The sequence below is a fragment of the Chaetura pelagica genome, unplaced genomic scaffold, assembly GCF_000747805.2.
Source record: "Chaetura pelagica isolate M959 unplaced genomic scaffold, ChaPel_1.0 scaffold1341, whole genome shotgun sequence".
NCBI classification, from domain to species: Eukaryota; Metazoa; Chordata; class Aves; order Apodiformes; family Apodidae; genus Chaetura; species Chaetura pelagica.
In genome coordinates this window covers 502,469-529,066 of record NW_009952053.1, presented here as the reverse complement: position 1 = coordinate 529,066, position 26,598 = coordinate 502,469, and the positions used below count along the sequence as shown (strand labels likewise).

Below are 26,598 nucleotides of genomic sequence, written 5' to 3'. Positions count from 1 at the left end.
CCCAGCACAGGAGGGACATGGAGCTGTTGGAGAGAGGCCAGAGGAGGCCCCGGAGATGCTGGGAGGGCTGGAGCAGCTCTGCTCTGGAGCCAGGCTGGGAGAGTTGGGGTGTTGAGCCTGGAGAAGAGAAGGCTCCAGGGTGACCTGAGAGCAGCTTCCAGTGCCTGAAGGGGCTCCAGGAAAGCTGGGGAGGGGCTTGGGACAAGGGCAGGGAGGGATGGGAGCAGGGGGAAGGGTTTGAAACTGAGAGAGAGGAGATTCAGGTGAGATATTAGGAAGAAATTCTTCACTCTCAGGATGGTGAGGAGCTGGGATGGGTTGGTTGTTGATGCCCCATCCCTGGAGGTTTTTAAGGCCAGGTTGGACGAGGTTTGTGCAGCCTGGGCTGGTGGTTCCTGCTCATGGCAGGGGGGTTGGAACTGGGTGATCTTTACGGTCCCTTCCCACCTTCATTATTCTATGATTCTGTGATTCTATGACATGGCACTTGTGAGTGTGAGACATGGGCACCCCAGCCATACCAGGGTGCTGATCTGGGATGCCAGCAGCACCTCAGGCTCTGGAAAGGCACTTCCAGATGCAGATGTGGCCCAGTCCTGCCAGTGATCTGGGAAGATGTTCTCCCAGGAAGAGCACACAGCTCTCCCACTCCGAAACACAGCCATTGTTCCCACACACCACACCATTGTTTTGGTTGTCAATGGACCTTGAAAGGCACTAGAAAGGACAACTTTGTGTGCACCACTCCACAATTGTCTGCTTTATCTGTGCTTGCTACCCACAGCACTGCAAGAGTAAAGATCACCCAGTTCCAACCCCCCTGCAATGAGCAGGAACCACCAGCCCAGGCTACACAAACCTCGTCCAACCTGGCCTTAAAAACCTCCAGGGATGGGGCATCAACAACCTCCCTGGGCAACCCATCCCAGCTCCTCACCATCCTGAGAGTGAAGAATTTCTTCCTAATATCTCACCTGAATCTCCTCTCTCTCAGTTTCAAACCCTTCCCCCTGCTCCCATCCCTCCCTGCCCTTGTCCCAAGCCCCTCCCCAGCTTTCCTGGAGCCCCTTCAGGCACTGGAAGCTGCTCTCAGGTCTCCCTGGAGCCTTCTCTTCTCCAGGCTCAACACCCCAACTCTCCCAGCCTGGCTCCAGAGCTGCTCCAGCCCTCCCAGCATCTCCGGGGCCTCCTCTGGCCTCTCTCCAGGAGCTCCATGTCCCTCCTGTGCTGGGGACCCCAGCCCTGCAGGGGGGTCTCAGCAGAGCCTTTGCTCTCAGCCCCAACTGAAGCTGTTTGCTCCAGCAGGTGGGAACAAACCACCTCATTCCCTGGCAATGGTTTGAGGTCCACCCTTGGTGTCCCAGCCCTGGCACAACACTCCACAGGCTCCACGAGGGACCAGCAGGGCAGGGTGGCCCCTCTGGACACCCCTAACCCCTGTCTGAGGAACCCCCTGTCCCCAGACCAGGAAAGACCAGAGTCTCAGGATTGCAAAGGTAACACTTTATTGAACTGAGGTTGATGTAGAACAGAGGGGCAACAACGGCTCAAGCGTTGGTTCACAAAATGCCCCGGGGATGTTTCACCTACAGGTTCTTAAAACAGTTTGTATGGAAACAATGGAAAAAGTCATAAAACACTCTCAAACTCAGGAAGGGGGATTCACAGTCCTGTTTTAAGCCTTCATGTTCCCAAATACTCTCCTCCCATGATAAATTTCATATCCTTCCCCCGTCGGGTGCAGAAACAAATGGTAGTAAACTTAGGAAAAGAACTAGACTTCAAAGTAGCCATTGGTCTTTGCATGATTCAAGATTCAGGTACCTAGAAAGACTGGCTGTGACAACATCACTATTTTAAAAAGGCTAACAAATGAAATAAGTTACAACAGCAACAGTTGAACTCAACTTTATGTTTAAAACCTGTTGGAAGTAACTTGCCTCCAACACTTGTCTACATGTTTTACAAAACACTTCCAAAATATTTGAATATTACTCTTTTTTTATTTTTTTATTTTATTTTTTTTATAATGGACAGGGTGCAATGAAGACTTAAAAGCAGTTGAGTGACCTGCTCCAAGTGACAGTTTGAAGCATATCTACAATTAAAAAAACACAACACAATAATAAATTGACTCTGGGCACAGTTTTTCTCCCTCAAATACCAGCCAGACTGGAAACCAAGTCCTCCCAGCCCAAGTATTCTTCAGCCAACTGGAAAGGGCTTATTGCCTCACTTCTTGGCCACGTGTTTGGTACAAACTGCAGTGAGATTCACAGTTGCCCCTTCCCTACATCAATCAGTCATCAGCTTCAGATTTGCAGTCAGTGTATAACCCCAGCCAAGGTGTTTTCTTGGAGTGAGCAGGCCAGTTTTTCAGGAAAGGCAATGACACAGTTAGAGACCCTGCTCCAACAGGCTCTCATTATTTATTTTTGCTGAACAGGAATGTAGTGTGCCAGGGAAAGAAGAGATCTGTGGAGTTACAGCACTATTTTTGCAACACACAGGCTGTTTGGGTTTACTTGCAAGGCTTCAGAAAGACCCAGGGCAAACAGGTCCACTTGACCTGCAGTGCTGGAGCAGGACTCACCTCCAGCTGCAACACCTCCACAGCCTGTAAACCAGAAGATGCAACCACAGGCCAGTGGTAAAGGTTAATTAGCTGCACTGGGCCCCAATTATAGAGGGATTGCACGGGGAGCATTTACTGCAGCAGCAGCTGGAGAGGAATTTCACACCACTTTGGTCCAAATGGTCACTTTGCCCCCCAGGCTGAAAGCTGAAAACCTACCCCCCAAAAAAAGGGCTGAGCAGCCCCTGCACCCTGAGCTGGGCAGGGCTTTGTGTGCCCAGGAGCTCATCCAGCCCTGACACCAGGGCTGAACTCACTCCCCTCATCCTGCTTTTTGGAAATCTGGAGCTGAGAACAACTGTGCTCACCCAAGGGGCCCAGAAGCACCTTGGTCTCAAGCAATTAACACACAGATGGATGCCATGCAGCAAGGAGGGGGGGGTGTGCACCGTGCTGGCTGCTCCATCTGCACCAAGGTGACATTTTCTGAGTCCAGAAATTTAAGGCAAAAATTCAATTGCTCCCATTTACCTGAATGGATGTTTTCTGGCAGTCAAACATTTTCTGGTTTACAGTGATTTGCAACAGCTGGTTTAGGGTTTTGGGGTTTGTTGGTTGCTTTTTTTTGTTGTTGTTTTTGATGCTGGAGGTAAAATCTATCAGCAATACTACCACATTTTTGGCAAAAGCTCCATAATCAGGATTGTAAACATCATGCTTCCCTTTTCAATCGGCAGCATTTTGAAAAGACAAACACAGTAAGACACACAAAGATTTTGCTCAGTTTTGACCAAATAACCTGCGTTTTCACATGATAAAGTGAGCAACGGTTTACACATCAACATAAACCTAGAACTGCATGAAATGAAAGTTTTGTGCTGTTTTGTGATCACAGTATTTCTACAGTTAAATATATCTGTTCTTAGTTATATTCCTGGCATCCAGGACCAAAAAAAAAAAACAAACCAAAACACACAAAAAAAAAGGTCTTTAAATATATATTTCATGTAGGCAATAGCTTCTTTGCATATCTCTCTTCAAAAAAATACTTTATAGCAGTATATAAATAGGTTACCTACATGTTCACCTTTATAATCTTGCCCCAAAACTATATATGCTTCATTTCTGCAAAGTTTCAATCTCCCCAGTATTATTAAAGCTGACGAAACTATTGAAATGGAAACGCTCTCACCTTCCACGACAGAAGTAGCAAAAAAACCAAAAACAAACCTACAGCAACACTCGTCAGTTGTTTTTAACCTGAGCGTTTGGCCTTCTTAGGAGTAGCAGCTTTATTTCTGTTTGGTTTTTATTTATTTATTTATTTTATCCCCATCAGGTTTGCTCACACCCACACATCCTTGCACACACGCACACACACACAGAGAACACACACACACACTTCCAGACACCGGTAGGCCACGTAGTGCTTCCCAGGTGCTCCAGCAGAGGAGGAAGCAGTGCAGCTAAGGACTTAACCACACTAAAAACACAAGAGGAAACACCTTAAGGCAACCACTGCAATGGGGGGTTTAAGTTGCAGGGGTGAGTTCTTGTTGTACATCCCTCTTTAACCCTCCAAAACAATGTGTTTGTTGTGGTTTTGTTGTTGTTTTTGTTGTTTTGTTTTGTGCAAATTTCTAAACCTTCTACCATTTAAGGCAAAGAGTTTGAATTAACAAGAAAGGTCAGAGAACAGCCTTATGTTTGTCCAAAAAGCTTTTCAGTTTGCTACAATATTTTCTTAAAATGTGCACAGTTCTGCTGGGTACCCCAGCACCTGCTGATAAAATTATTTCAGTGGACAAACATAAGTCTTGAAGAAAAGAAGGGACCAGAAAAAGCAGCTTCAAACGTGTTTAAGCAACGTTGCAACAAAAGTAGAAAACTTAAGTCTGCTAATACTGAAACTTCTGTAATGCAAAAGTCTGATAGTGATATTTAGAACCTTAGAGCAAGTAACGTTAAGTTTAAATAAATAAGCTTTAGTTCATTCACATGTGGTGGTGCAGGCAGAAGCCTAGTGCCATGGCTCTGCTTGCTGTTGGTCAAACTCCCCTATCAGCCTCTTAATGTGAGACAGCTTGTTGTGGAGATACTCACACCTGTATTTCTCCTCATAGTAGTTGGGGGTGGACTGTGAAGGTAAGATGAAAAGGAAATTAGGGCATGGAAACATCTCTGCAGAGTTTAATTCTTCACGTTCTTGGCTTGAAAGTGGCCTGGAGACAAGGCCAGTGACCACCACCTCCCACAGGTCTGGAGTTGCACGTACCTGTTTCACTTTCTGATACTCTTCCAAGACTTCCTCATGAAGCATCTTCCAGAAAAAAAAAAACACCACCATGAAACAAACAAACACAACAACACCATGAAGAATATTTTACTTCCAGAAAACGCAGATTTATATAAAACATTAAAAAGAAATTTGGTTCTGCTCAAGGTGTTTTAAATTTTCCAGGAGGTGCCGCTCTCCTGCATGGCAAAAATAGCCCCCCAGGCCCCCCATCAGCAGCCAAGACCTGCACTTAAACCTTAAAACTTGAACAGGCAAGAAAAGCAGCATGCTTGAGGATTCCCTCACGCTGCTGTGCAGCTCAAACAGGTGGAGTCTGAGGGCTGAACAACCTTTTGTAAGGCCTTGTCAAGCTTCAGACATCACAGTGGGCATGAAAATTTTGTCAGGCTCCCCCTTGTCTGACCCAGCTGTACCAGGGATTTTAAAACACTCCTTTTGCTCACAAACACACCTGCAAATAAAGCTAAATAAAAGCAAAAAAAAAAAGGTCCTCGATGTGTCCACAAAACTAAAGAATGATGATACTGAAGGTGTGGAATTGGTGTGCCCAAGTCAGAGAAGTCCAGCTGGGAAGCCAGAGTATCAGGCTGTTAACACCCTTCTCTGCTAAAATGGGAGCTGGGATCAGACACCTGAAAGATGAGCAAGTTGTGGCTGTAGGTTTAGTCAAGTGTATAAAATCAGAGGAAACAACAGAAAACACAGGAAAGCTTTGTGATTATGGCCACATGCTTCCAATCTTGTCCCCAGATCCATGTGACAGCATCACCTCACCAGGTGAAAAGCCTGAGCCTGGTAATCCCAACCATGAGACCAGGAACTCAGACAGAGAACCTGGTGAGCCTTTTAAAAGCCACCTCAACACCATTTAGGAGATAAACAGACTGAAGATTCTGCCTGTGCTGAGAATGTGGACTTGATGAAACACTATCTTAGAAGTTTTATCCCTTTTTATTTACCTGGTATTCCTTGGACCCTGGAGGAAGCAGCTTCCGTTGCGCATCCAGCTCCATGAACCTCCTGGTGACACTCTCCATCCGGGCGTGCAGGCTCCTGTACTCATCATACTCTGCATTGAAGTCATCCTTGTAGCTCTGGCGCTGCTCATAGGACACGATGGGCACATATTTTCTGGTGGAAAAATCAGGACACGTGCAGTTTCACACCAAGGACCTTTCAGTGCCAACATCAAGTGTAGACGCACAGGCAGCAAGTCAGGGTGGCTGTGACTGACTTTGCTTCTGCAATACTTGCTCCAAGGGAATGTATTTAGCTAATGACACAAATCTACTCTTGTTTTTTTGACAGTTATTTGCTAATATTTTACTTTCAAGAGCTTTTATTCAGAAGCTGTGCAAAAAAAAAACACCCCAAACTGTAGCAACCTTAGGAAACATCAGCAATTGTTCAAATACAGAAGGACCAATAGACCCATCAACAGATGAACTACTAGATTATAACCTCTGTGAATGGTTAATAAAGTCATAATTATTGTGGGAAATTAATTCTGGTTAAATTTCTGGATGGGACTGCATTGATGGAGTTGGAGGCAGCTTAGGTCTTTGAGTACATTCATGCCCAAAGTGCAGTCAGTGCTAAAACTTCATCATTTTAGTGGACACCAGTTCTGTGGGTTGTGCATCCACTGGGGCAGCTGCCATGGAGAGCAAAAACAAACTGCAGGGAGGTCTGAAACCAGGAAACACCCAGCACACCACCTTCCTAAGGAGGGGAAAACCTACAGGTGCTTAAAGCCACTGATGTGGTTGGAACTTGCTTCACTCCCCTCTCCCTTGCACCAAGGTGAGGGGATTTAACAAGCTCACTGCAGAAATCCAAGTGGCACTGCCACAGACACCAGTTCCCACTGCTGTCACTCCTCTGGTCCTCCTGGCCTCAAGGCTTGGTTCTCTTCAGAACCCCCACATGGGGACAAATCATGCCAACCTTAAAATTAACCTTAGCTTAATTTCAATGAGCTGTAAAACCTAAGAAGTTGAAAGTTTGTACCAGTGGGTCCCTGGAGAGAAAAGAAATGAGAGTAGAAGTGGGGAGAAATGTGAATCTGTTCTGTTTTCCTAGGTTTTGCTGAAACTTTGCTTAAAAAGCTGAAGTTCCTTTACTCTCCTAATCATAGAATAGAATGTTTTGGTTTGGAAGGGACCCCAAAGCCCACCCAGTGCCACCCCTGCATGGCAGGGACACCTCCCACCATTCCAGGCTGCTCCAAGCCCCATCCAAGCTGCCCTTCAACACTGCCAGGGATGGGGCAGCCACAGCTTCCCTGGGCAACCTGGGCCAGGCTCTCCCCACCCTCACACCACAGAATTTCCTCTTCATGTCCAGCCTCAATCTCCCCTCTCCCAGCTTAGAACCATCACCCCTTGTCCCATCACTACACGCCCTTGTAAAACCTTTATGGAAAGTATCTTGACACAAAGGCTGTGATTCTACTCATGCCCTTCAGAGACAGGGAGAGAAGCTGGAATGAACAACCAAAGCCCCGTAGCCCACATCAAATGCCAGGGGCTCCCAGATTTCCATCTGTCATGACCAGGCAGGGCTCTGAAACAGAACCACCCAGTTTTTCCCCAGGACACCAGGGCCAGTGGGTAACCTGTGAGATTTGCTCCAAGGCTTCCACAGACAATTAATTCTTCATGGAAGTTTTCACCCCCAAACACAACTAAACCAGCTTCACCAAATTCTGCATGAAGGCTTTTGTTGTTGTTTGGTTGATTTATTAACTTTTAGCAATAACTGTTGGTGTTGCAGTTTATTTTGGAATCACAGAATGCCAGGTTGGGAGGGACCTCCAGGACCATCTGGCCCAACCTCTCTGGGTGCTGCTCTAGTTGACAGGAGGTGGCTCAGCTCCCTGTCAAGCTGAGACTTAAACCTGCCCCATGTGGGGGAATCCACCATTTCCCCTGGGAGACTGTTCCAATGTCTGACTGTCCTCATGGTGAGAAAATGAGATTTCATTCAGATTAGATTAACCTAATAGCTTTCCAGCTGTTCCACCACAGCCTCCTTCAACTTTGACAATAAAATAAAATTAAAAAAAAAATAAATTTAAAGGCCACCAGTAAAACAGGGCTAAAAACCCCAGACATGGGGCAATTGCAGAAGCTCTTTCTCTGTTTCACAGCAGTAAAGAAAAATCTTCCCCACAGAAAAGTTTGGAAATTAAAAAAAAACATTTAGGCAACCCAGTGATTCTGTTATCAGAGTGATTCCATTTTAGAGCAAATTCTTTAATAGCTGTCAAGGATCAAAACTTTTTATATAGCAAGTTTATTTCATCATTTGGGAATGTTAATCTGATGAGTGACAACTTTTAAGGAGCTAAAATTAAGCTGACAGGGAAGTCCTTCTGTAATTCTACAAAGCACAATGTGCCAGTCATTGCAGAAATGTAAAACTTCACGTGCAATTTTAACACATTTTCATCAGGCTTGGAAGCCAAAGAAGCAGCTACAATTTAAAATATTGAGGTTTTCCTATTTTCTCCTGCTCTTTGGTCTGCAACTCTATGGTGAAACTGGGTATTTTGCTGCAGCTTTGGGTTAGTCAGTGCACATTTTACATCAAAGATTTAGAAAATAATGCTGATGGTCAACTCATATATAGGCTTGGTAATGCTGGACTTCTGCCATCTTCCCAGCTCTCCAGCTTAGACACACTAAGCAGAGAAAACACAGGAAAGATGTCAAAATTGGAAGTATTCAGTATTTTAGCCTTCAGCTTTCCTCCTGTGTCACCTCACCTCTGAGCTGAAAACAGTACATATTCCTTTTTTATTGTGCTCCTGGAGAACAAGGAAATTAGTTGTTGTAAAGCTTCTTCTAAAGTATATTACAAATTCTTTCTAGCACTTCCTTCCCTCTGCAACAGTTCAGGGACAACCTCAGAGTTTAAAATTTGCAGGTACTGAAATAAGGGCAGCTGAGTCATTTAAAGAAACTTCTCATTACTCTGAAATTACATTTTGGTGAATTTTCAATTTTGTAGCTAAATAAGAGTCTTTCTAGGTGTTGTTTGTTTGTTGTTTTTTTTTCACTGCATCAATGAGTGGCAAAAGATTCTTACTTGTTGCTTTACTCACATTAAGAAGTCATCACTTGGTGAGGGAGGATCTTTGGAGGCAGTGCAAGTTTCTTTAACTCCTACAGAGAAGCAGAATTTTGACACTTGAAATGGAGGCTTTTAAAACAGCCAAACAATACCAACCTGACAGGCTTGACAAAATCCTTTAGAGTCTCATTCTCACAGCAGATTACTTATACAGGTTATTCTAAATGAATAATAGAGCTCACACAACCTTCTCCACAGTGGGGTTTAGAAAGAGGGCACGGCTGCTTTATCCTGCAGGCTCCTTGCTGCTGCAGCATTCACCCCAGGTCAGCTTTTCTGATTTGAAGACACACTGTGGCATCTGCACAGCAATTCAAGTTATGCAGCAACAGATGTAGTGGCACAAAAGGTGACAGCCTGGTACACACACACACATATATATATTTAAAAGTATCTATCTCAACATTCAGGTTCCAGCAAGAGTCAGATTTGCAAGCTGAAGTTCCTTTCATGCCATGCTCTTACCCCTTGTTCCTTGCCAATTAGGGATATCCAAAGCTAGATTTAATTTCAGTGCTCTTCTAAGCTGAGAAGTCAACAGCATTGCATGGGGGTTACTGGCATTCAGGCTCCAATAACCCCTAACAAAGCCTTGCTCCATTAATGTGGCTATACTGGGCTTGGGAGTTACATGTTTGCTCTTTTAAATGGCATTACTGAAAGCACAGTACACTTAATCTCTAATCCCTCTTTTTAAAGGAATATTTCAAGAGCCCTCTGTCTTTTTGATAAATAAGAAAAATAGCCACTGTAAAGAAAAGTGAGCTGGAACAGGAGGAAACATTACCTTAGTAATCTCTCTCTCTTTTTCCTTTGGGGTTTTGTGGCAAGCTTAGAAAACACACAACCCTTTATATTCATTATTATTTTACTTTGCCACTGTTTAAACACAGTTTCTGGTAAAGACCAGCCATTCCTGAAAACCTCTAAGCTATATGACCTTTAAGTTATGCAGAAAGAAAGAGTCACCATGTGAAGTTCTACTTGATTCTTTTGCTTTTAAATATTAAAATTATTACCTGGCATAAAGCAGGAGTATAAAAAAAAAGTGCAGAACTGGTAATTCAAAATCTGAGAGACATGTAAACAGTAATATTCACAGTCACAGTATGTGCAATGCAACTCATGGGAACAGTTTTGCTGGGGGCATCTTATTTCCTGGAATTCAAGTGCATTTGTGGGCATGGCTGGGTCCACTTGGAAGCTTCCATGAAAGCACCAAATTGTAACGTGGTAGAGAGTTTTCCTTCCCCAGCTGTTCAGAATTCTGGCTTCTGGAGGAAGATGCTCAACGTGCTTATAAATTCTAGCATTAACATTTTCAAAGCAATCCCAAGCCCTGTGTGTAGTATGCCCAGGGTAGAGGTGAGAAGACCAACCCACAAGGACACCTCCCTGCACTCTCTAGAGATGTCTGTGGGAGGAAAGGGCTTTTGCCAGCAAAACCTCTGAAACAAGACATGTCACACGTCTAACCCAGCAGCTCAGCTCTGCCCTGTTTCCTGTGTGGCCAAGGAATCACCTGTTCTTGGTGCCTTTCTGCTTAGCTTGTCAATGCCACTTGAGGTGTCTGCCATCTCCACAGCTTCTGAAGTCGTGCAGCTAAGATGGAGAGGAGCTCACAGCCACAGTTCAAACCAAAAACAGAGCAAACCACAGGCCTGTTCATGTAGGTTTTAGACTTTCCTTGGAAAGGCAGAGTTTTGTGAACCTTGTGCTGTGACACAGAAATACAATAATGTCTGGTAAACCTGCATGTAGCAAGCACTGTGACAGGTGTTTATTTTCAGCACCTAGACCTTAAAATCTGCAGAAAGTTTTAGCTTACTGGAAATCAAGCAAAAAAATCCCTCCCTTCTCTTTTTCTAGTACCTGTCTTTTCCTCCTCAACATTTTCTGCCCAAGAGCAATCGATTTATGACTTTTGTTCTAATGATTTTTGTACTACAACGTGAGAATTCTTAAGAGTGAACCTGATTTAGTTAAGGTTCCAGCAGATCAAGTCCAGCTTCTGGTTTAGGTGGGTTTTTTGGTTGCTGTTTTGTTCATTAGTTTGTTTTTTTCAAAACTAACAGTTAGGATGTATCACAGGTGGATTAAAAAAATATATAAATAAATAGATACTTCACAACTATGACATAAGGGCAATGGCAAGGGCACTTAATACACAGCGAGTGAGAAAAATAAGACCATTTGGATTTCCAGCCCCTGGTTTTACTGCCCCCTTTCCACCAGGGTTGCCACATAACAGGTAGGAAAAGCAGCGCAACCGACAATACCTTCATCTGAATCCAACTGGGAGGATTTTTTCAGCTTGGCAGTTTCTTCTTTTTCAAGGCCTTTCTCCTTGCTCACACCCAAAGTGTCCTGCACTGTGCTTTTCTCCTCCTCATGCTCTTTTCTCTTCTCAGGCTGTTGGTGTTGGTGGCCCACGGACTTGGGAGGCTTCTCGGGCAGGGAAGCAGGCGCCGGGATCCCCAGAGGGGTTTCAGAGGTATCTTTTTGTTGCTGGTCCTCGTGGGTCCTCCTGCTGTTTTGACTGAAGACATCCAGTGGCAGGTCTTGTGTCCCTCTTCCCTCAGGGGTGCTGGGGGAGATGGAGCTGGCAGTTTGAGGAGGGTTGGAAGCAGGAAAGGGTGCGGGAGGCGGCGGGCGGGCGGCAGTGAGGGTCTCAGTGGGGGCACAGGGGTGACCCCGGAAGAGTGGGGGGATCCGGCTGGGCAGGGGATAGATCCTCTGCTTCTTGTGCATCAGGGGGTCAGTGAAAACAGAATTCAAAACCCGTTTCTGCAATCATTGGGAAAAGAGAAAATTAAAGACCAGCAGAACTTGCTCCCGCGTCTGAAAAAGGGAGCGTTTCTGAACAGGCAGTTGTTGGAAACATCTTTCTCACACAAAAACGGCTGCCAGACAAGGCAGCACTGCAGCTCAGTACATGGTTGAGTCCATTCTTAGCTCCCAATCTTACAATTTAGCAAGTTGTTCTTAAAAACTACAGGTAAAACGCTTTGGGAGAGGGGGGCTTCCCTCCAGCAGCTCTAGGAAAGACTTTCCCCGCGGAGGGTGAGTATTGTTCAGGTACCAATTTCCCTCTGGAAACTGGTAAAACTATCACCATGAGGACAATCAAACACTGGGATAGTCTCCCAAGGGAGTGGCAGATTCCCCCACATTGGACATTCTGGGTTCAGCCTCCACTGTCCCACGGCCCCATGATTTACTGAAGCAGCCCCTAGATGCTGGCTGTGGTGTGCTTACCAAGAGTGCAAAGAAGTGCAAAGCTGGAAGAATGGGTAAAAAAAAAACAAACAACCAGTTTTGCTACAGCTGTGTGTCCAGCCAAGAAGTTGGTTCACCCTCCTCTCCAGCAAGCACACACTGCCCACCCTGAGGAACACACAACGGCTTGGACCACGAGCAAGAGGCACAGCTCTGTGCCACCCCATGGAAGTAAATCCCAACTCTACATCCATGGAGGAAGGTGCCAAGAGGCCCCTGGGACCTGCACCCGTTAATGCTCTGACTGGTGGGTCAGGGGAAAACTGAGGATGGCCCTCCCTCCTCTGCTGTACATAAATATTGCAGTGGTGAAAAGCTTCCCATGCTCTCCACCTTGCTGCACTGCAGGCAACAAAGTGCAGCTCTGGTTACAAAAAGTGTGAAGCTCTTCCTTAAATTGATGCCTTTTAAGCAGAGTTCCCCAGGCTTCTTCTAAAGAGGTTTGCATTGTTCTCTTGTATCGACAGGAAAACAGGACACACAACATTTTCTGTCTGAAAAGGCCAGGGGAAGGCAGAGGGAGCACCTGCTGATGCAGATCTGCCTTTCACACCTGGGCTACCCTGAACCCAAACGGGTGTTAAATCATGCCCGTAGGGAAAACAATAACCCTCCAAGTGGATCACTGCTGTAATATGTCCTTATTTCCTAAGCTTTGTATTTAAGCAGCAGCACGAGGACCTCTGGGCACATTTTATGCATGGCAACCACCACATCACAAAGAGCCTTGAACACATGCAGTCATGTAACAAAAATACGCACACATCTCGTCTTTGGAAGACCTTTCTACACACACCAAGGTTAACAAGTTACGTGGCAATACAAAACAGTTTCAAGTCTCCAACCAGAAAGTGCAGGGTTGTGTAACCATAATGGGTGACCAAGAAGTTCAGCAGATTAATTTGGACTCTAGAGGGAAGTTTATTCTTCTGCAAGAACCATCTGCTACAGGTGGACAGCTGTGGTTTAGGCCAAGGTGTTGGCTGTTCAAACACCACAGGGGTGGTCTCTGTCAGAGATCTAGGTGCATTTACAAAATACTGTTTACTTTTCTGAATATTGTAATGACTATTCTAAAACACAGAACACTCAACCTAGAAACCCTTAAGGGTGGCTGCAAAGAAGATGGAGACTCCCTGTTGACAAGGAGACACACGGAAAAGACAAGGGGTGATGGGCACAAGTTGCTCCTGGGGAGATTCCCATGGGACACAAGAGGTGAATTTTTCCCCATGAGGACAATCAGACATTGGAACAGTCTCCCAGGGAAAGTGGTGGATTCCCCCACACTGGACAGGTTTAAGTCTCAGCTTGACAGGGAGCTGAGCCACCTCCTGTCAACTAGAGCAGCACCCAGAGAGATTGGCCCAGATGGTCCTGGAGGTCCATTCCAACCTGGCATTCTGTGACTAAGCTATGTGGCCCTAAGTTTTTTTGCAGTCTTCAACAGTGCAACCATCTTTAAAAAAAAGATACAATAATCCAATTAGAAACAAGTGCTTCAGTTTTTCATGTATTAAAGACACTTGAAATACTAGTGCTTCTCATCACAGCTCTTATATACACCAATATAAAGTGAGATAAATCTTAACACACTAAAGTAAAAAAAACAAAACCAAAACACAACAAAATACCTGGGAAGTGTTTGATAGAGCATCTTTGTCAGGAGTTACAGAACATTCCAAACGGCTGGTGCTGCTGGCATTCTGAGATGAATTTAATTTTCTGTAAGGATGACCCAACATTTCAGGTTACAAGGCAAAAATGTCTATGTCATAGTTCTTTCATTATACGGAAGTCAGACATTCATTTCCCAGAAAAAGAATTTAAATGGCTCTTTTCCTTCCCCTAAAAACTGAACTTACCTAGAAAGCATTAACTCCAATGACTGTTTATCTATTTCATTGTATCCAGGCCAATCTTTTTGAATTTCTTTAAATAAATAATCCTTCAGAGTGTAACAATTATCCTTTGGGTTCAGGTTGGCTACCTACAGGCAGACATTTAAGAAAATAAATGTTCATTACACCTAAATGCAAACTATAGAAATAAGATTGGTACTGCAAAGCCAAGTCAAAGCTGAAAACAAAATTACACACCAGTTCTCCAGGTTTTCAGATGTGAAGAGCAAAGCAGCTCTCGTGGGATGAGCACTGATTTTGCAGTGTGTGGTCAATTTGGGAGGCAAAGATTTGGACGCAAGAAAACCCCAAACTGCTGATTGTAGAAAACGTGCTCTCTGAAAACCTCTCTCTGCACCACCTGTTTTGGGTTGGTGGTTTTTTTGTCATTAATGCAGCACTGGGAATTAGGGCAAACGATGCCAAAACTTCACACCCTCCTTGCATGACATAAGCTGAGGGGCCTCATTTCTGTTTCCATTGACTGTTCTTTTCTTGAGACGTGGAGAACACCATGTCCACAGAGCAATTCAGAGCTGTTCATCCTCAGGAAAACACAGCCACACTGTGATGGTGGGCATAGACTGTGCCAGGGACAATCCATGTTTTCCATCATCACAGTAACCACCACAGTATCTCCTCATTTCTCCTGATAAACTGAACTGCTCTTCTTTCTTAAGTGCCTCAGCCACCAGAAAACTGCCACAACAATGTTTTGTGATAACCCAGCTGGCACTGAGCTTCTTTTTTGATACAAAGATGGATGATTCATCTACCCCATTGGTTTTAAACCATATGACTGACTGGGTAAAAAAAATAACTGTTACCCATACCCAACAAGTTATGTTTTGAAAACATGATTTAGTGCTAAAATGGTTAAGGAGAGGGGAACAGGCTCAGATGCACTCCTTGCCTGGCAGACATGGGGTTCATTACAACAAACCCTTGTCAGGAGAAGGTCGTATGCTTGCTTTGCTGCACACCTTTGAAAATAAAATGGGTTTCTGTCTTCTTCAAGAAAAATACAAAGTCTACTCAAAAAGTTCAATTGAGCTGGCAAACCTTTGAGACCATTGGCACCTAAGGGGCTATTTTAGATTTCATCACCTGACACCCATTCAGACGTGCAGAGAAAACCTCAGAAAGTGTCAGTTTGCCTGGTGGACAACAATGAACAACTCAAAACCCCACCATTGTGTTTTGCAGCTTTGCCTATTATTTTCCTCCAAAACATGATTAATACTGCTAATTCATGTCTGTGTGCATGTCTGTCTGTCCCCCACTTAAAAATAAATAAATAATGAAGGTGCCCAGAAACAGCAATTCACTTGTTAAAAAACAGAATTAAAGCTGTACTCTAAGTGAAGCCAATCTGCACATCTTGGATCTTAGCAAGGTCAAGCTGCTGATTTTAGATTTGTACAAAAAAAAAAGCCTTTCATTATGAGGTAAGAAAAGTGTGAGTATGGCTTTTGAGGGCATAGTGCTGCTAATGTGATAATTTGTCAATGCAAACCAGTGCCATGAGGTCACATATAGGAAACAGCCTCCAACAAAGCCCTGAACATGGTCAAGCATAATGGATAGGAGACATTTTTTATACCTTTTATCCTCCACGTATCTGAGCTTTTGGAATTTTATAATCAACTTGAAGTATGAATTGACAGCTTCAATTAATGTGCAAGAACTTCTGTTAAACTGTGGATGCCTCCAGGGTGAAAGAACCCACCACTTTTTTTGCCACTGGGCAAACAAAGCAGTGATACTTAACATGTTCAAGCAATCAGCTTTTTTAATTCTCTTTAGGATCAACCAAATCTGTATAAACATTGACTTTTACTCATTTTAATAGGTTCCACAACAGTCTGTTTCCTAGACAAATAGGAAACATTCCTACTTTACATATTAATACATGCATAACTGAGCCACAGGGAGTATTTAAAAAGGGAGGAATCACTGCATCTTACAATTCTTTGGGAAGCCTTTTCTGACTGCTCTAATAGGAAATTAATGTGGCACTCTAGAACACACAGGTTAAAAGCTTCACCTATAATATTATAGGCTTACCAGTAATTTTGATGGATAAAGAAATACAAGTGGAAATTAACACAAAGGAGCACTGGAAAAGATACTGAATGAAAAAAAAAGAAGAAAAAAGATAAAGACACAATCCATGTGAAAGCAAGGAAAAGCTATGCTCAACATTGACCCACCACTTTTTTAAATCTGTGACTTGGCCAGGGCCCCTTTCCCAGGATTGTAATTCAAACAGATCCCAAGAGAAGCCAAGAACTATTTACAGGCCACCAGCTACTTCCAAATCAAACACTAACCTATGTGATTACCAAAGTTCTCTCCTTGTAAACTTGTCACAAGAAATATTAAATACTATGATTAACTATGTCACGCTTTCCAGAGCAAGCACAGTCAATTTATTTCAGTTAAGCAGAACTACAAACGAGAGAGACAAAAATAAGACATTAGGAACAACAAAGCTAGAAACAGTTATTACCTGCCATCCTAGCAAAAACAAAAACTCTCCCCCAAATTTTTTAAATTTTTCTTTCCTTTGCTCACCTTGACTTGCAGTTTGGGGCACCTGACTGAAAAAAAACGCTTGAAAAATAAAAAAGATGCATCAAGTAAGTTAATATTTTCTAATTTAGAGGTCAGAGCAGCACACTTCAAAACCACGGGGAAAAGCAGCAGGAAGGAAAAAATACTGGCACAAACCCCATGATCTCACCTGCTGAAGAATAATTCCAAGGGAATTCTTGTCCTTTTGGTTGACACCATCTTTATGCAAGCGAGCAAGTAACTCTGGTTTCTTGTAGCTCCTCAGGGCCAGGAGGTGAATCACCCTGTCCCTGTAGGGCCGCTGGGACACGGAGCTCTGGGTCTGAGTCCTCCGGATGGTGCTGGCCAGGTTAATGGGGGTTGACCTCTTCCTCTGAGGAACAACATCTGGAATGCTTAGGGGTGCTTTTCTGACCTGTGCTCTTCTCCCTGAAGTGAGAGGGAGAGGGAAAAGAAACGAAGAGGGAGGGTGAAGAGAAGAAGGAGAGGGAGGGGGAAGAGAAGAAGGAGAGGGAGGGGGAAGAGAAGAAGGAGAGGGAGGGGGAAGAGAAGAAGGAGAGGGAGGGGGGAGAGAAGAAGGAGAGGGAAGGGGAAGAGAGAGAGGGAGAGGAAGAGAATGGGACATTGGGAAAATTGACTTTATTTACTAAGCTGGCTAAACTCTAGGAGCTGTATTTAATTAGCATTTCAAGATCTGTAAGAATGTGCAGGTAGTGAGGATGCATCGAGCTAGGCATTAACAGAGAACTATGCAATAGCTTTTAAAAAAGCTGCTAATTGGGTGATCTTGGTAGAAAGACTTCACTGGTTATTTATACAGAGGGTGCTTTTATGATTTCCCCAGCTTGTAAAGTCTAGCCCTGAATGCCCAGAATCAGGCATTTCTTTTAGAAGATTACTCCAAAGTGTGATGCAAAGATCTTCCATGGAATTAAAATATGTCCTATTAATGCCCAGGGAGACCAATCCTACACAATCAATTGCATCACTGCTCACAGACACTACAGTGTTAATCACCTGAGCTACCAGAAGTTACACCACATTTTCAATTGAAGTAGGCCTAAGTTTGTCAGAAGCAATGCACCAAGAATAAACAGTCCTTGGGACCAAGGCCAGAGAGGTTTTAAACACAGCCTGCACAGCATTTTAGATCAAACCCTATGAAAGGACGAGTTTCTCAACTGGAGGAACAATACAAGTGTGTGCAAGTGAAGCATCCATAACTTAAAAACACCACCACCCAACCTGAATCTGTTCTCCAGAGAAAGATGCAAACTTTTCTATCTTTATTTTGTTTCTTTAATACCATTTGCTATAGTACAGGAAAAAAAAATTCAATAAATTAACATAACACTACAGAAAATCATTGCAGCAAATACTGGTTGCAATCCAGCAGAGGATGTGACAGAAACTAGGCATTTTCCTGCAATTAACAACTCATGCTTGGTACATGATGAGGGAGACTTAATGAGCCCTGGATCTTGCTTTCTGCTGTCAGACACCAAGACTGAGCTGAGCTTGTCCACAGGAACACCAAAAACCTGCTTCCATTTTTCAGTGGAGGCCAAACCTCAGTAAACTTTCTACCTTGCACGTTACTTGGACTTTGCCCTTCTGGTTTTCAAAAGCCAACCCTGCAAGCACACATGGTTACATTTTTAGAACACCACGAACTTGCTGGCTGGAATGTCTTACAAGCCTTTTGACAAGTTTAATTCAATCTAGATAAACAAACCAGATGGTCTAAGCAGGATTCAAACAACACACCTCCCGGAAGCCATGTCTCCAAAACAGTTTAAACAAAGAGCAAACTGGAAACATAACCAAGCATTAAGGTGATTAGAAGCTGCAGCTCCTAACTTGTACTGCATGAAGCATGTTCGAAAGTCACCCCTGTGACCCAAGTGCAGGGCAGCCAGGGAAGCAGAGGATGATAAACAGGGTGTGTTTATGAAAGGGAGGTCTTGCTTGAACAACCTCATCTCTGTGCCCATGCAAGCCCCTATTGGATGAGGGGAAGACTGTGGATGTTGTCTGCCTCGACTTTGCTGAGGCCTTGGACACCATCTCCCACAGCATCTCCTGGATGGCATAGACAAGTGCTGTCTTCACTGGGTAAGAAGCTGGCTGGAAAAACAGAAAGTTGTGGTAAATGGGGTCAAATCTAGTTGGTGACTGGTCACCAGTGGTGTCCCCCAGGGCTCAATTTTGGGACCAGTCTTGCTCAATGTCTTTATCCATGATCTGGATGAAGGGACTGAGTGCACCCTCAGTCAGTTTGCAGACAACACCAAACTGGCTGGGAGTGCTGATCTGCTAGAAGGTGGGAAGGCTCAGCAGAGGGACCTGGACAGGCTGGATCCATGGGGCTGTGGGTCTGCAGAGGGTCCTGGACAGGCTGGATCCATGGGCCAAGGCCAATTGTATGAGGTTCAACAAGGCCAAGTGCTGGGTCCTGCACTTGGGTCACAACAACCCCAGGCAACACTCCAGGCTTGGGGAAGAGTGGCTGAGAAGTGCTTGGGAGAAAAGGACCTGGGGGGGTTGATTGAGAGCAGCTGAACATGAGCCAGTGTGCCCAGGTGGCCAAGAAGGTCAATGTCATCCTGGGCTCCATCAGGAGCAGTGTGGCCAGCAGGAGCAGGGAGGGGATCCTGCCCCTCTGCTCCCTGCTGAGGCTGCAGCTCCAGCACCGGGGCAGGTTTGGGCACCACAGGATAGAAGGACACGGAGGGGCTGCAGAGGGGGCAGAGAAGGGCAGCCAGGCTGAGGAGGGGTCTGGAGAGCAGGTCTGGTGAGGAGAGGCTGAGGGAGCTGGGGCTGCTCAGCCTGGAGAAGAGGAGGCTGAGGGGAGACCTCGTTCCTCTGCAGCTGCCTGAAAGGATGATGAGAAGCAGATGGAAGTGGCTCCTCTCATGCTGTCATTAAAAGGCAGTTTGGACAATATGAAGTCCCACCTCCACCATCCTGGTATTAACTCCTGCCCAGCTCCCTTGGTGTAAAGTTCACACCTTGCAATGATGTGCAGCTTGCAGGCTTCTCAGGGAAACTACCCAGAATGACACCACCTAAACCCTTTTTGTTTTGTGGAAAACTAATAAAACCATGGAAAGTTGCCAAAATTAAACTAAAACAAATCCCATTGTCCTGTGGTAACGTTTGCTTCTTAATGACCAGGACACAAAATACAACTTAATCCACATTAGCAAGCGTGAAAAGCAAAGTTTTTCATATTAAGTTTACAAATTTGTACACGTGAGACTTCCTCAGTGTCAATTTTTTCAGATTAGAAATTAAGGGTAAGTTTATCACAGTATTTGGGTACTCAAAAGTGCGACGATGAAAACAAATCATTGGCTACTAAACCACAGAATTTAAGGACACAGGGTGATAAAAACCTGCCACCTCCATGGTCAAAATTTCAGCCAGTCAAGTGATGTGGGAACAAGGAAGGACTGGGAGGATTTCTGGGGGAAAAATGGCTAATATCTGAACGCAGCAACAGGAGAATGTAAATCTGCAACGTCAGGGCAAGCTACCTACAGCCAAATCCTCTGAGCACAACCACCTTCCCGAGGGACACGCTGAAAAGATGAAATACTGAATTTGAAGACTTACAGACATCTAGTAGAAAATGAAATACAACCATACCTACAGATGGTCCACCAGGTTTAATACCCTTTGCACTTCGATTACGCGACTCCTCTTCCGCCTGGGTCATGCGCTCTCTGGTCGTCTGATACGAATCCCTTGATGGACATACTGCAATTTGATTCTTTATAAGTCCCAGGCAACTAAGTTGCGAGGCTCCAGAACTACAAAAACATTGAAAAAGGTTGAGCCTGAGCACCAGTTCAGGTTTAGAAGTATGGTTGTATCAGGAACGTTGAAAACCTGCCTGGTGAGGAAAACCGCTCTCCAGCTCTGATAGCTGCTCAGGGTGTGGATGTTATTTCCAATTGTCTCTACAGATCCAAGTTGTTCCAGCTTTAGCTGCTGGTGTAATGACAACTTCCTCACATCCCCCTGTTTGAGTGGCAGTGTTGGTGGCTGTGCTGGCCCGTGCTGCAGTGACAATTAGAGGGACAACTCGGGCAGCTGGTTTTCCACCCGCTGCCCAGCTCTCATTCCAGCACAGCTCCTCTCCTCTGCCTCAGGTGGTCCACGGTGGCCCCATGAAGGGCTGAGCAGCCTCCCCTCAAAGCCTGCACCCCACTGCCCCCTCATCTTGCCTTCCAAGGTGTCCACCTCCTCACCTCCCACCCTGTGAGTCTGGCAGTGCTGAGAAGTGTTTGTTGGTGCTTCACCTGCCAGCATCCCCCGGGGTTCAGGGACATGACAGGTTCAACCAGGATCCTGCACTTGGGTCTCAACAACCCAAGGCAGTGCTGCAGTCTTGGGACAAGTGGCTGGAAAGTGCCTGGGGCAAAAAAGACCTGAGGGGTGTTGGTTGAGAGACTAGAGATGAGCCAGTGTGTGCTCAGGTGGGCAAGGCAGCCACCAGCATCCCAGACTTCATCAGGAACAGTGTGGGCAGCAGGAGCAGGGCAGGGATCATCCCCCTGTGCTGGGCACTGGGGAGGGGGCACCTGGAGTCCTGGGGGCAGGTCTGGGCCCCTCAGGACAAGAAGGACATGGAGGGGCTGGAGCGTGTCCAGGGAAGGGCCCCGGAGCTGGGGAAGGGGCTGGAGCAGGAGGAGAAGGGGCTGGAGAACTTGGGAGGAGCAGCTGAGGGAGCTGGGGGTGCTGATCCTGGAGCAAAGAAGGCTGAGGGGAGACCTTCTGGCTCTGCAGCTGCTGAGAGGGGGTTGGAGCCAGGGGGGTCGGGCTCTGCTCCCCAGGAACAAGGGATAGGACAGGAGGGAACGGCCTCAAGTTGTGCCAGGGGAGGTTGAGGTTGGATTTGGGGAACAATTCCTGCCTGGCAAGGGTTGTCAGGGCCTGGCCCAGGCTGCCCAGGGCAGGGGGGGAGTCCCCATCCCTGGGGGGGTTTCCAAGCCCTGGAGATGGTGCTGAGGGACACGGGGCAGGGGTGGCCTGGGCAGGGCTGGGGGGACCACCCTAAAACTCCCCATCAAGGCTCCAAGACGAAGGTTCAAGAATCTCACACCTCAACTTACTGTGTCATTTCTGAAAGTCATGAGGCTGGACCAAGCCACTGACTGGTACATCAAGATGATACAGCTAGAGTTTTGTCCAAAGCCTAGAGCAATGTACCCATTCCTTGCTCTTAAATCAGGACATTTACAACAGAAAGAAAGAGGTCCTTGCTGTCTCCTGAAAGCATAGCTTTAACCTGTTGCCCATTCCCTCCAACGTCGCTGCCCTTATGCGCTTTCTCACCCCAGGAGCAGCCAAACCCTGACCAAAACACTGCACAATCCCCATCCTATGGCTGGGCATTTCCAAAACCTGAGCCAGTTTGGAAGCCGGGCCTGCCTTGAGCACAAAATTAAGACTAGATGCCCTGCAGAAGCCCTCTCAGGGTTTATTTTTCTAGATGACTCCATGTATAACACCACACAAGTTGTGCGCTTACTCTGCAGGCGCTTCGCACAAAGCACCTCGTGAAAGCCAGTCTGAATTAGATTTTGAACTAGATTAGTAAAACCACATTAAAACTGCCTTGGCAAGTTATTCAGAGCTAAAGCAGCTTTAAATTTAATCTTACTTACGAAATTAATCCCATTCAATTTAACTGAAGGTGTAACTTCCCAAAGAAGATGCTTGGGAGAGGAAGGCCAGAAGCAGAGGCAGGACCTCTCACCCCTGGCATGCAGTCCTGCTGCTTGTTTTGTGACAGCCTGGGCAGCTGTCTGGCCCCTTTCAGAGACAGTTTAATAAAATAAAATAAAACCCCAAAAAGCCCCACACTGCCCCAGGCTCCCCCAGGTCTGCCACTAAACCATTTGGCTTGTTCCCAGTCCCATCAGTGAAGTTCACTGAAAGGCTGTACTGTAGTAGGAGATGCTAAGGAAAGAAAGAAGATGAGGATGCTGAGAGATCTCCTGTTAGTTAGAGAACTGTTAAACCCGCTCATTTCCTTACTGCTCCTCAAAACCACTACCTAGAGAAACCTCTGCTTTGAACTTGAGGTCAGAATCTCTGCTGTAACCCAGAACCCGAGCGGTGCCCTTAGGAGACACATTGTTTGCTATCAGCTTCCCCAGGTCAATACACAAACTCTGCCATGCCCTAATTAATCAAATGCAACAAACAGTTATTCGACACCACTGGACCACATCAGTAGTATGCTGAGCTCCATATTCTAGGAGCTGAAGCAAACTTTCCTGTATCAGCACAGGATTTTGTTGCCTTTTGAGCACTGTTCACTGTGACTCCAAGGACCCGGGATACGGCGCCGCCGTGTTACGTTTGGGTTCTGAAACACCATGGTCGTGCAATTATGGGTAAGGTCACTTTCATGTGGTTCTTAAAATGAGACAACTATCCATCATGGCCAGCAGGCTAGCACGCTGCCAGCCATAATCATATTTACTTATAGTTGAGGAAGGGATCTGGTCTAGCTTGAACTCCAAATGCCTTCAAAAATAGCACTAAGTGGTGAGAAAGTACTCAAAAGGTTACTTTTTTAAGAGCAAAACCCAAAAGAATTCTGTGTAGAAGCAAGCATTTATAATTAGCAAGAAATCATGGTATTGCTAGGAATTAATTTTCTACTGCAGCTCATCACTAGGAGCATGCTTCTGCTACAGGTTTTTCACTATATGCTCAAAGCCACAGAATCTACTTGAATTTGCCATGAAAGAGAACGTTAAGGAAAACTTACCTTGAATCCATCTGCTGGACACAGTCAAAGCTTCCCTGAGGATTATCTTTGCCAACGTTTGACAAGTAGAAGCTAAATGCATGCGTTTCATTTGGCAGACCAACTCTGGGAATTTAAATAAGCTAAAAGGAAAAAAAAGAAAAGTTTACATAAAAAAATTCAATCTGGACTTCTCAGCTTGTCATCAACTAGGAACATAACTTTAAATGAGACACTATTTCTAGCATCTTGATGCAATTTCAGTCGTGTCACTGAGGAGGCTGCTTTGGGATAAATTCTGCTTCTCCAGTGCCTGCACCTAAATAGAGCAAAGCTCAGCTACCAAAACACAGGGGAGCAACTGGCACAGACCACAGGGGACACTGCCCTGGCTTCCTGGCTGGTTTGGTCCTAACAAAGCACGGAGAGCATCTGCTTCAAGAAGTAAAAATAATACAACAAACAGCAATACCCAAATGAGAAGAGTGTAACTTCTTAAAGCTATAAAAGATTAATTTCAACTCCAACAGGTACTAAAAGCATTTTTCTTTTGCTCAGCTCTGGATGGAGCATCTTGCACAAACGTCAAATGTCAACAGTTTGGGGTTTAAGTTTAGTCAGATACAACAAAACCTGATTTCCTTGGGGGAATTGATCTTTCAGCACAGAAGGTGCCTGCTCTGCTAGAGCACAAAAATGTAAATATGAGGAATCACTGAAATGTTTATTGGCATAAGCAAATTTTTCAGTGTGCTGCTATACAAAACACAGACACACATACAAAAAGAGCCTATTGCCATCCAAATACCTTATTCTGAAAGCACAATTAGCTTGCAGTAAATCTAAGAAGCTATTATTCTGTAATTAGCATCAAATACAAGTAATCAAGAAAGCAAAATTCATCTGTCTCAGAAATCTCTCTGTCTTTTGCTTGTGAGATTGGTCAGTCTTCATAAATGTCCGTGTCACTTGCACAAAGTGCTACGACAAAAAAAACTCCACTACCATTTATAGTTTGTTCACCAGTACTGGCAGAGTTTACAGCTTGAGACAGGGACTGGACACATGGAAGGAAGACAAGTCAGCTGAACACTGTATTCTTTCACTTAACCTGAAAGACCTGCTATACTTAAAAGAGCAAGCTGTGCATTTTACATAAGGATGGAAGTAAATTGGGTAAGGCCCAGGTTTCTTCTAACAAGTGATTAAAAGGTCTAGAAATTTAACTTCATTCTCAAATTTTTAGGATATATTTTTCACAAACTTTGCAAGAACTAGGTGACCACTCCTCAGGTGTTCACTGAATTGGAGAAAGAAGACACAAGGACTGTGGGGAAATATTTCTCTGCTAGAAGATTTCAGAAGTGGCAATGCAGGCAGCTAAGCTGAAAACAAAAATTTAACTTTTCTTCCTCCATTCCAAATTTTTATTATTTAATCTGCAAAGCAGCCGACAGAAGTCTTTCATTTTTGTAAACTTCTTTTTTATCTCCTCAGAATACCCACACAGCCAAAAGCTTTGTCCCTTGAACAGACCAAATTTATGTAAGTTTTTCATAATTCAGATAACCCAGTTTAATAAACTTGGGACAAGCTCTGAGGAAAAAAACAAACAAACAAACAAAGGACAACAAAAAGCAATTTGATTTATATTAAATGCAATTAAATCAGACAAGCTTATTACACATGTTGTGGTTCAAAAGTGGAAGCCCAAACGTTTATGAAACTGAAGGAAGAATGAGTATTGTGTCTGCAGGTACTACACAAATGCATGAGGATGGAGTTAAAACTCACAGCAGTCCTGAAAATGTGGAATGGAGGTCTGAAAACAGACAATACCCTTCAGAAGAGGTTGTGCAAGGCACCTTGTTTTGAAGGGAAAACCCCAAATGGGCAACTAGTTGTTGGAGAAAACGACCTGCAGTGAGTGCCGAGCGCAAAGCCGACACCGGGCGCCCCAGTTCTGCCACAGTGGGGTGCACCATGAGGCCCCAGCAACACCAGACTGCAGGATGCACAGCAGACCCTGACAGGAGCTGGAGCATGGGACATGGCTCTGGATCCACCTTCCAGCTCATCACTTCACAGAGATCATAGATCATGGAATGGTTTGCGTTGGGAGGGAACTGAAAGATCATGTAGGACAAACCCCCCTGCATGGCAGGGACACCTCCCACCAGACCAGGCTGCTCCAAGCCCCATCCAACCTGCCCTTCAACATTTCCATGATGGGGCAGCCACAGCTTCCCTGGGCAATCTGTCCCAGTGATGCACCATCATCATTTTGAAGAACTTCGTCATAGCATCCAATCTAAACCTTTCCTGTTTTAGTTTAAGGCCACTACTCTCTGTCCTCTCCCTCCCTGCCCTTGTCCCAAGCCCCTCCCCAGCTTTCCTGGAGCCCCTTCAGGCACTGGAAAGTGCTCTAAGGTCTCCCCAGAACCTTCCCCAGGCTGAATTAACCCCAAGTCTCTCAGCCTCTCTTTGTAGGAGAGGTGCTCCAGCCCTCAGATCATCTCCATGGCCTCCTCTGGACTTCTTGCCCTCTCCCACAGCACACCACACACCATAGCTCCAGGGAACCACAACAAGGCTGAACAGCAGTTCAGACCCTGGCTCCAGTGCATCATCCCCTACCAAAGCATACCCACCAGCTTTGACCTCCAGGAATTTCAAGGCTCTCTCCTTGCTTCTTTGCAAAGACATCCCCTTGCCCTCACAGATCAAGGTGCCACACGTGTAAAGCAGGAGGTTCTTGCTGGGTAACGTGCAGACTAAAAAGTACTCCTAGGACATAACACATTCCCAGCAACCCAGAGAAAGCAAAACAGGATAAACAAAACACTTAGGTCTGCAAGGAAAACTACTGCCATCTCAAACCCTCAACACCAAGTTTTACTGCTGTTGACATACTTGACATTACTTTCTGTACCTTGCAAGACAAAACATGACTTGGAAGCAGGTTATAGGCCCAGCAGCTTCTGCAAATAAGCCTCCTGTTTTGAATAAACAGTCTTGTTTTTAAACTTTAAATTTATATTATATGGTCCTGAACAGTTCA

The 26,598-nt window shown here is 45.1% G+C and overlaps 1 protein-coding gene across 1 annotated transcript in view; it reads right to left on the bottom strand.

Annotated features, from left to right (window-relative positions):
• Window positions 1–4,595: 4,595 nt before the first annotated feature.
• Window positions 4,596–26,598, bottom strand: part of ELL2 (elongation factor, RNA polymerase II, 2) — a 23,639-nt gene continuing 1,636 nt past the window's right edge. The window contains 10 exon segments of the mRNA XM_010003685.1: window positions 4,596–4,712; window positions 4,851–4,895; window positions 5,834–6,005; window positions 8,983–9,043; window positions 11,291–11,798; window positions 13,925–14,015; window positions 14,156–14,280; window positions 16,938–17,197; window positions 20,420–20,583; window positions 23,559–23,680. Of these exon segments, the coding sequence (XP_010001987.1) occupies window positions 4,596–4,712; window positions 4,851–4,895; window positions 5,834–6,005; window positions 8,983–9,043; window positions 11,291–11,798; window positions 13,925–14,015; window positions 14,156–14,280; window positions 16,938–17,197; window positions 20,420–20,583; window positions 23,559–23,680 (1,665 nt within the window).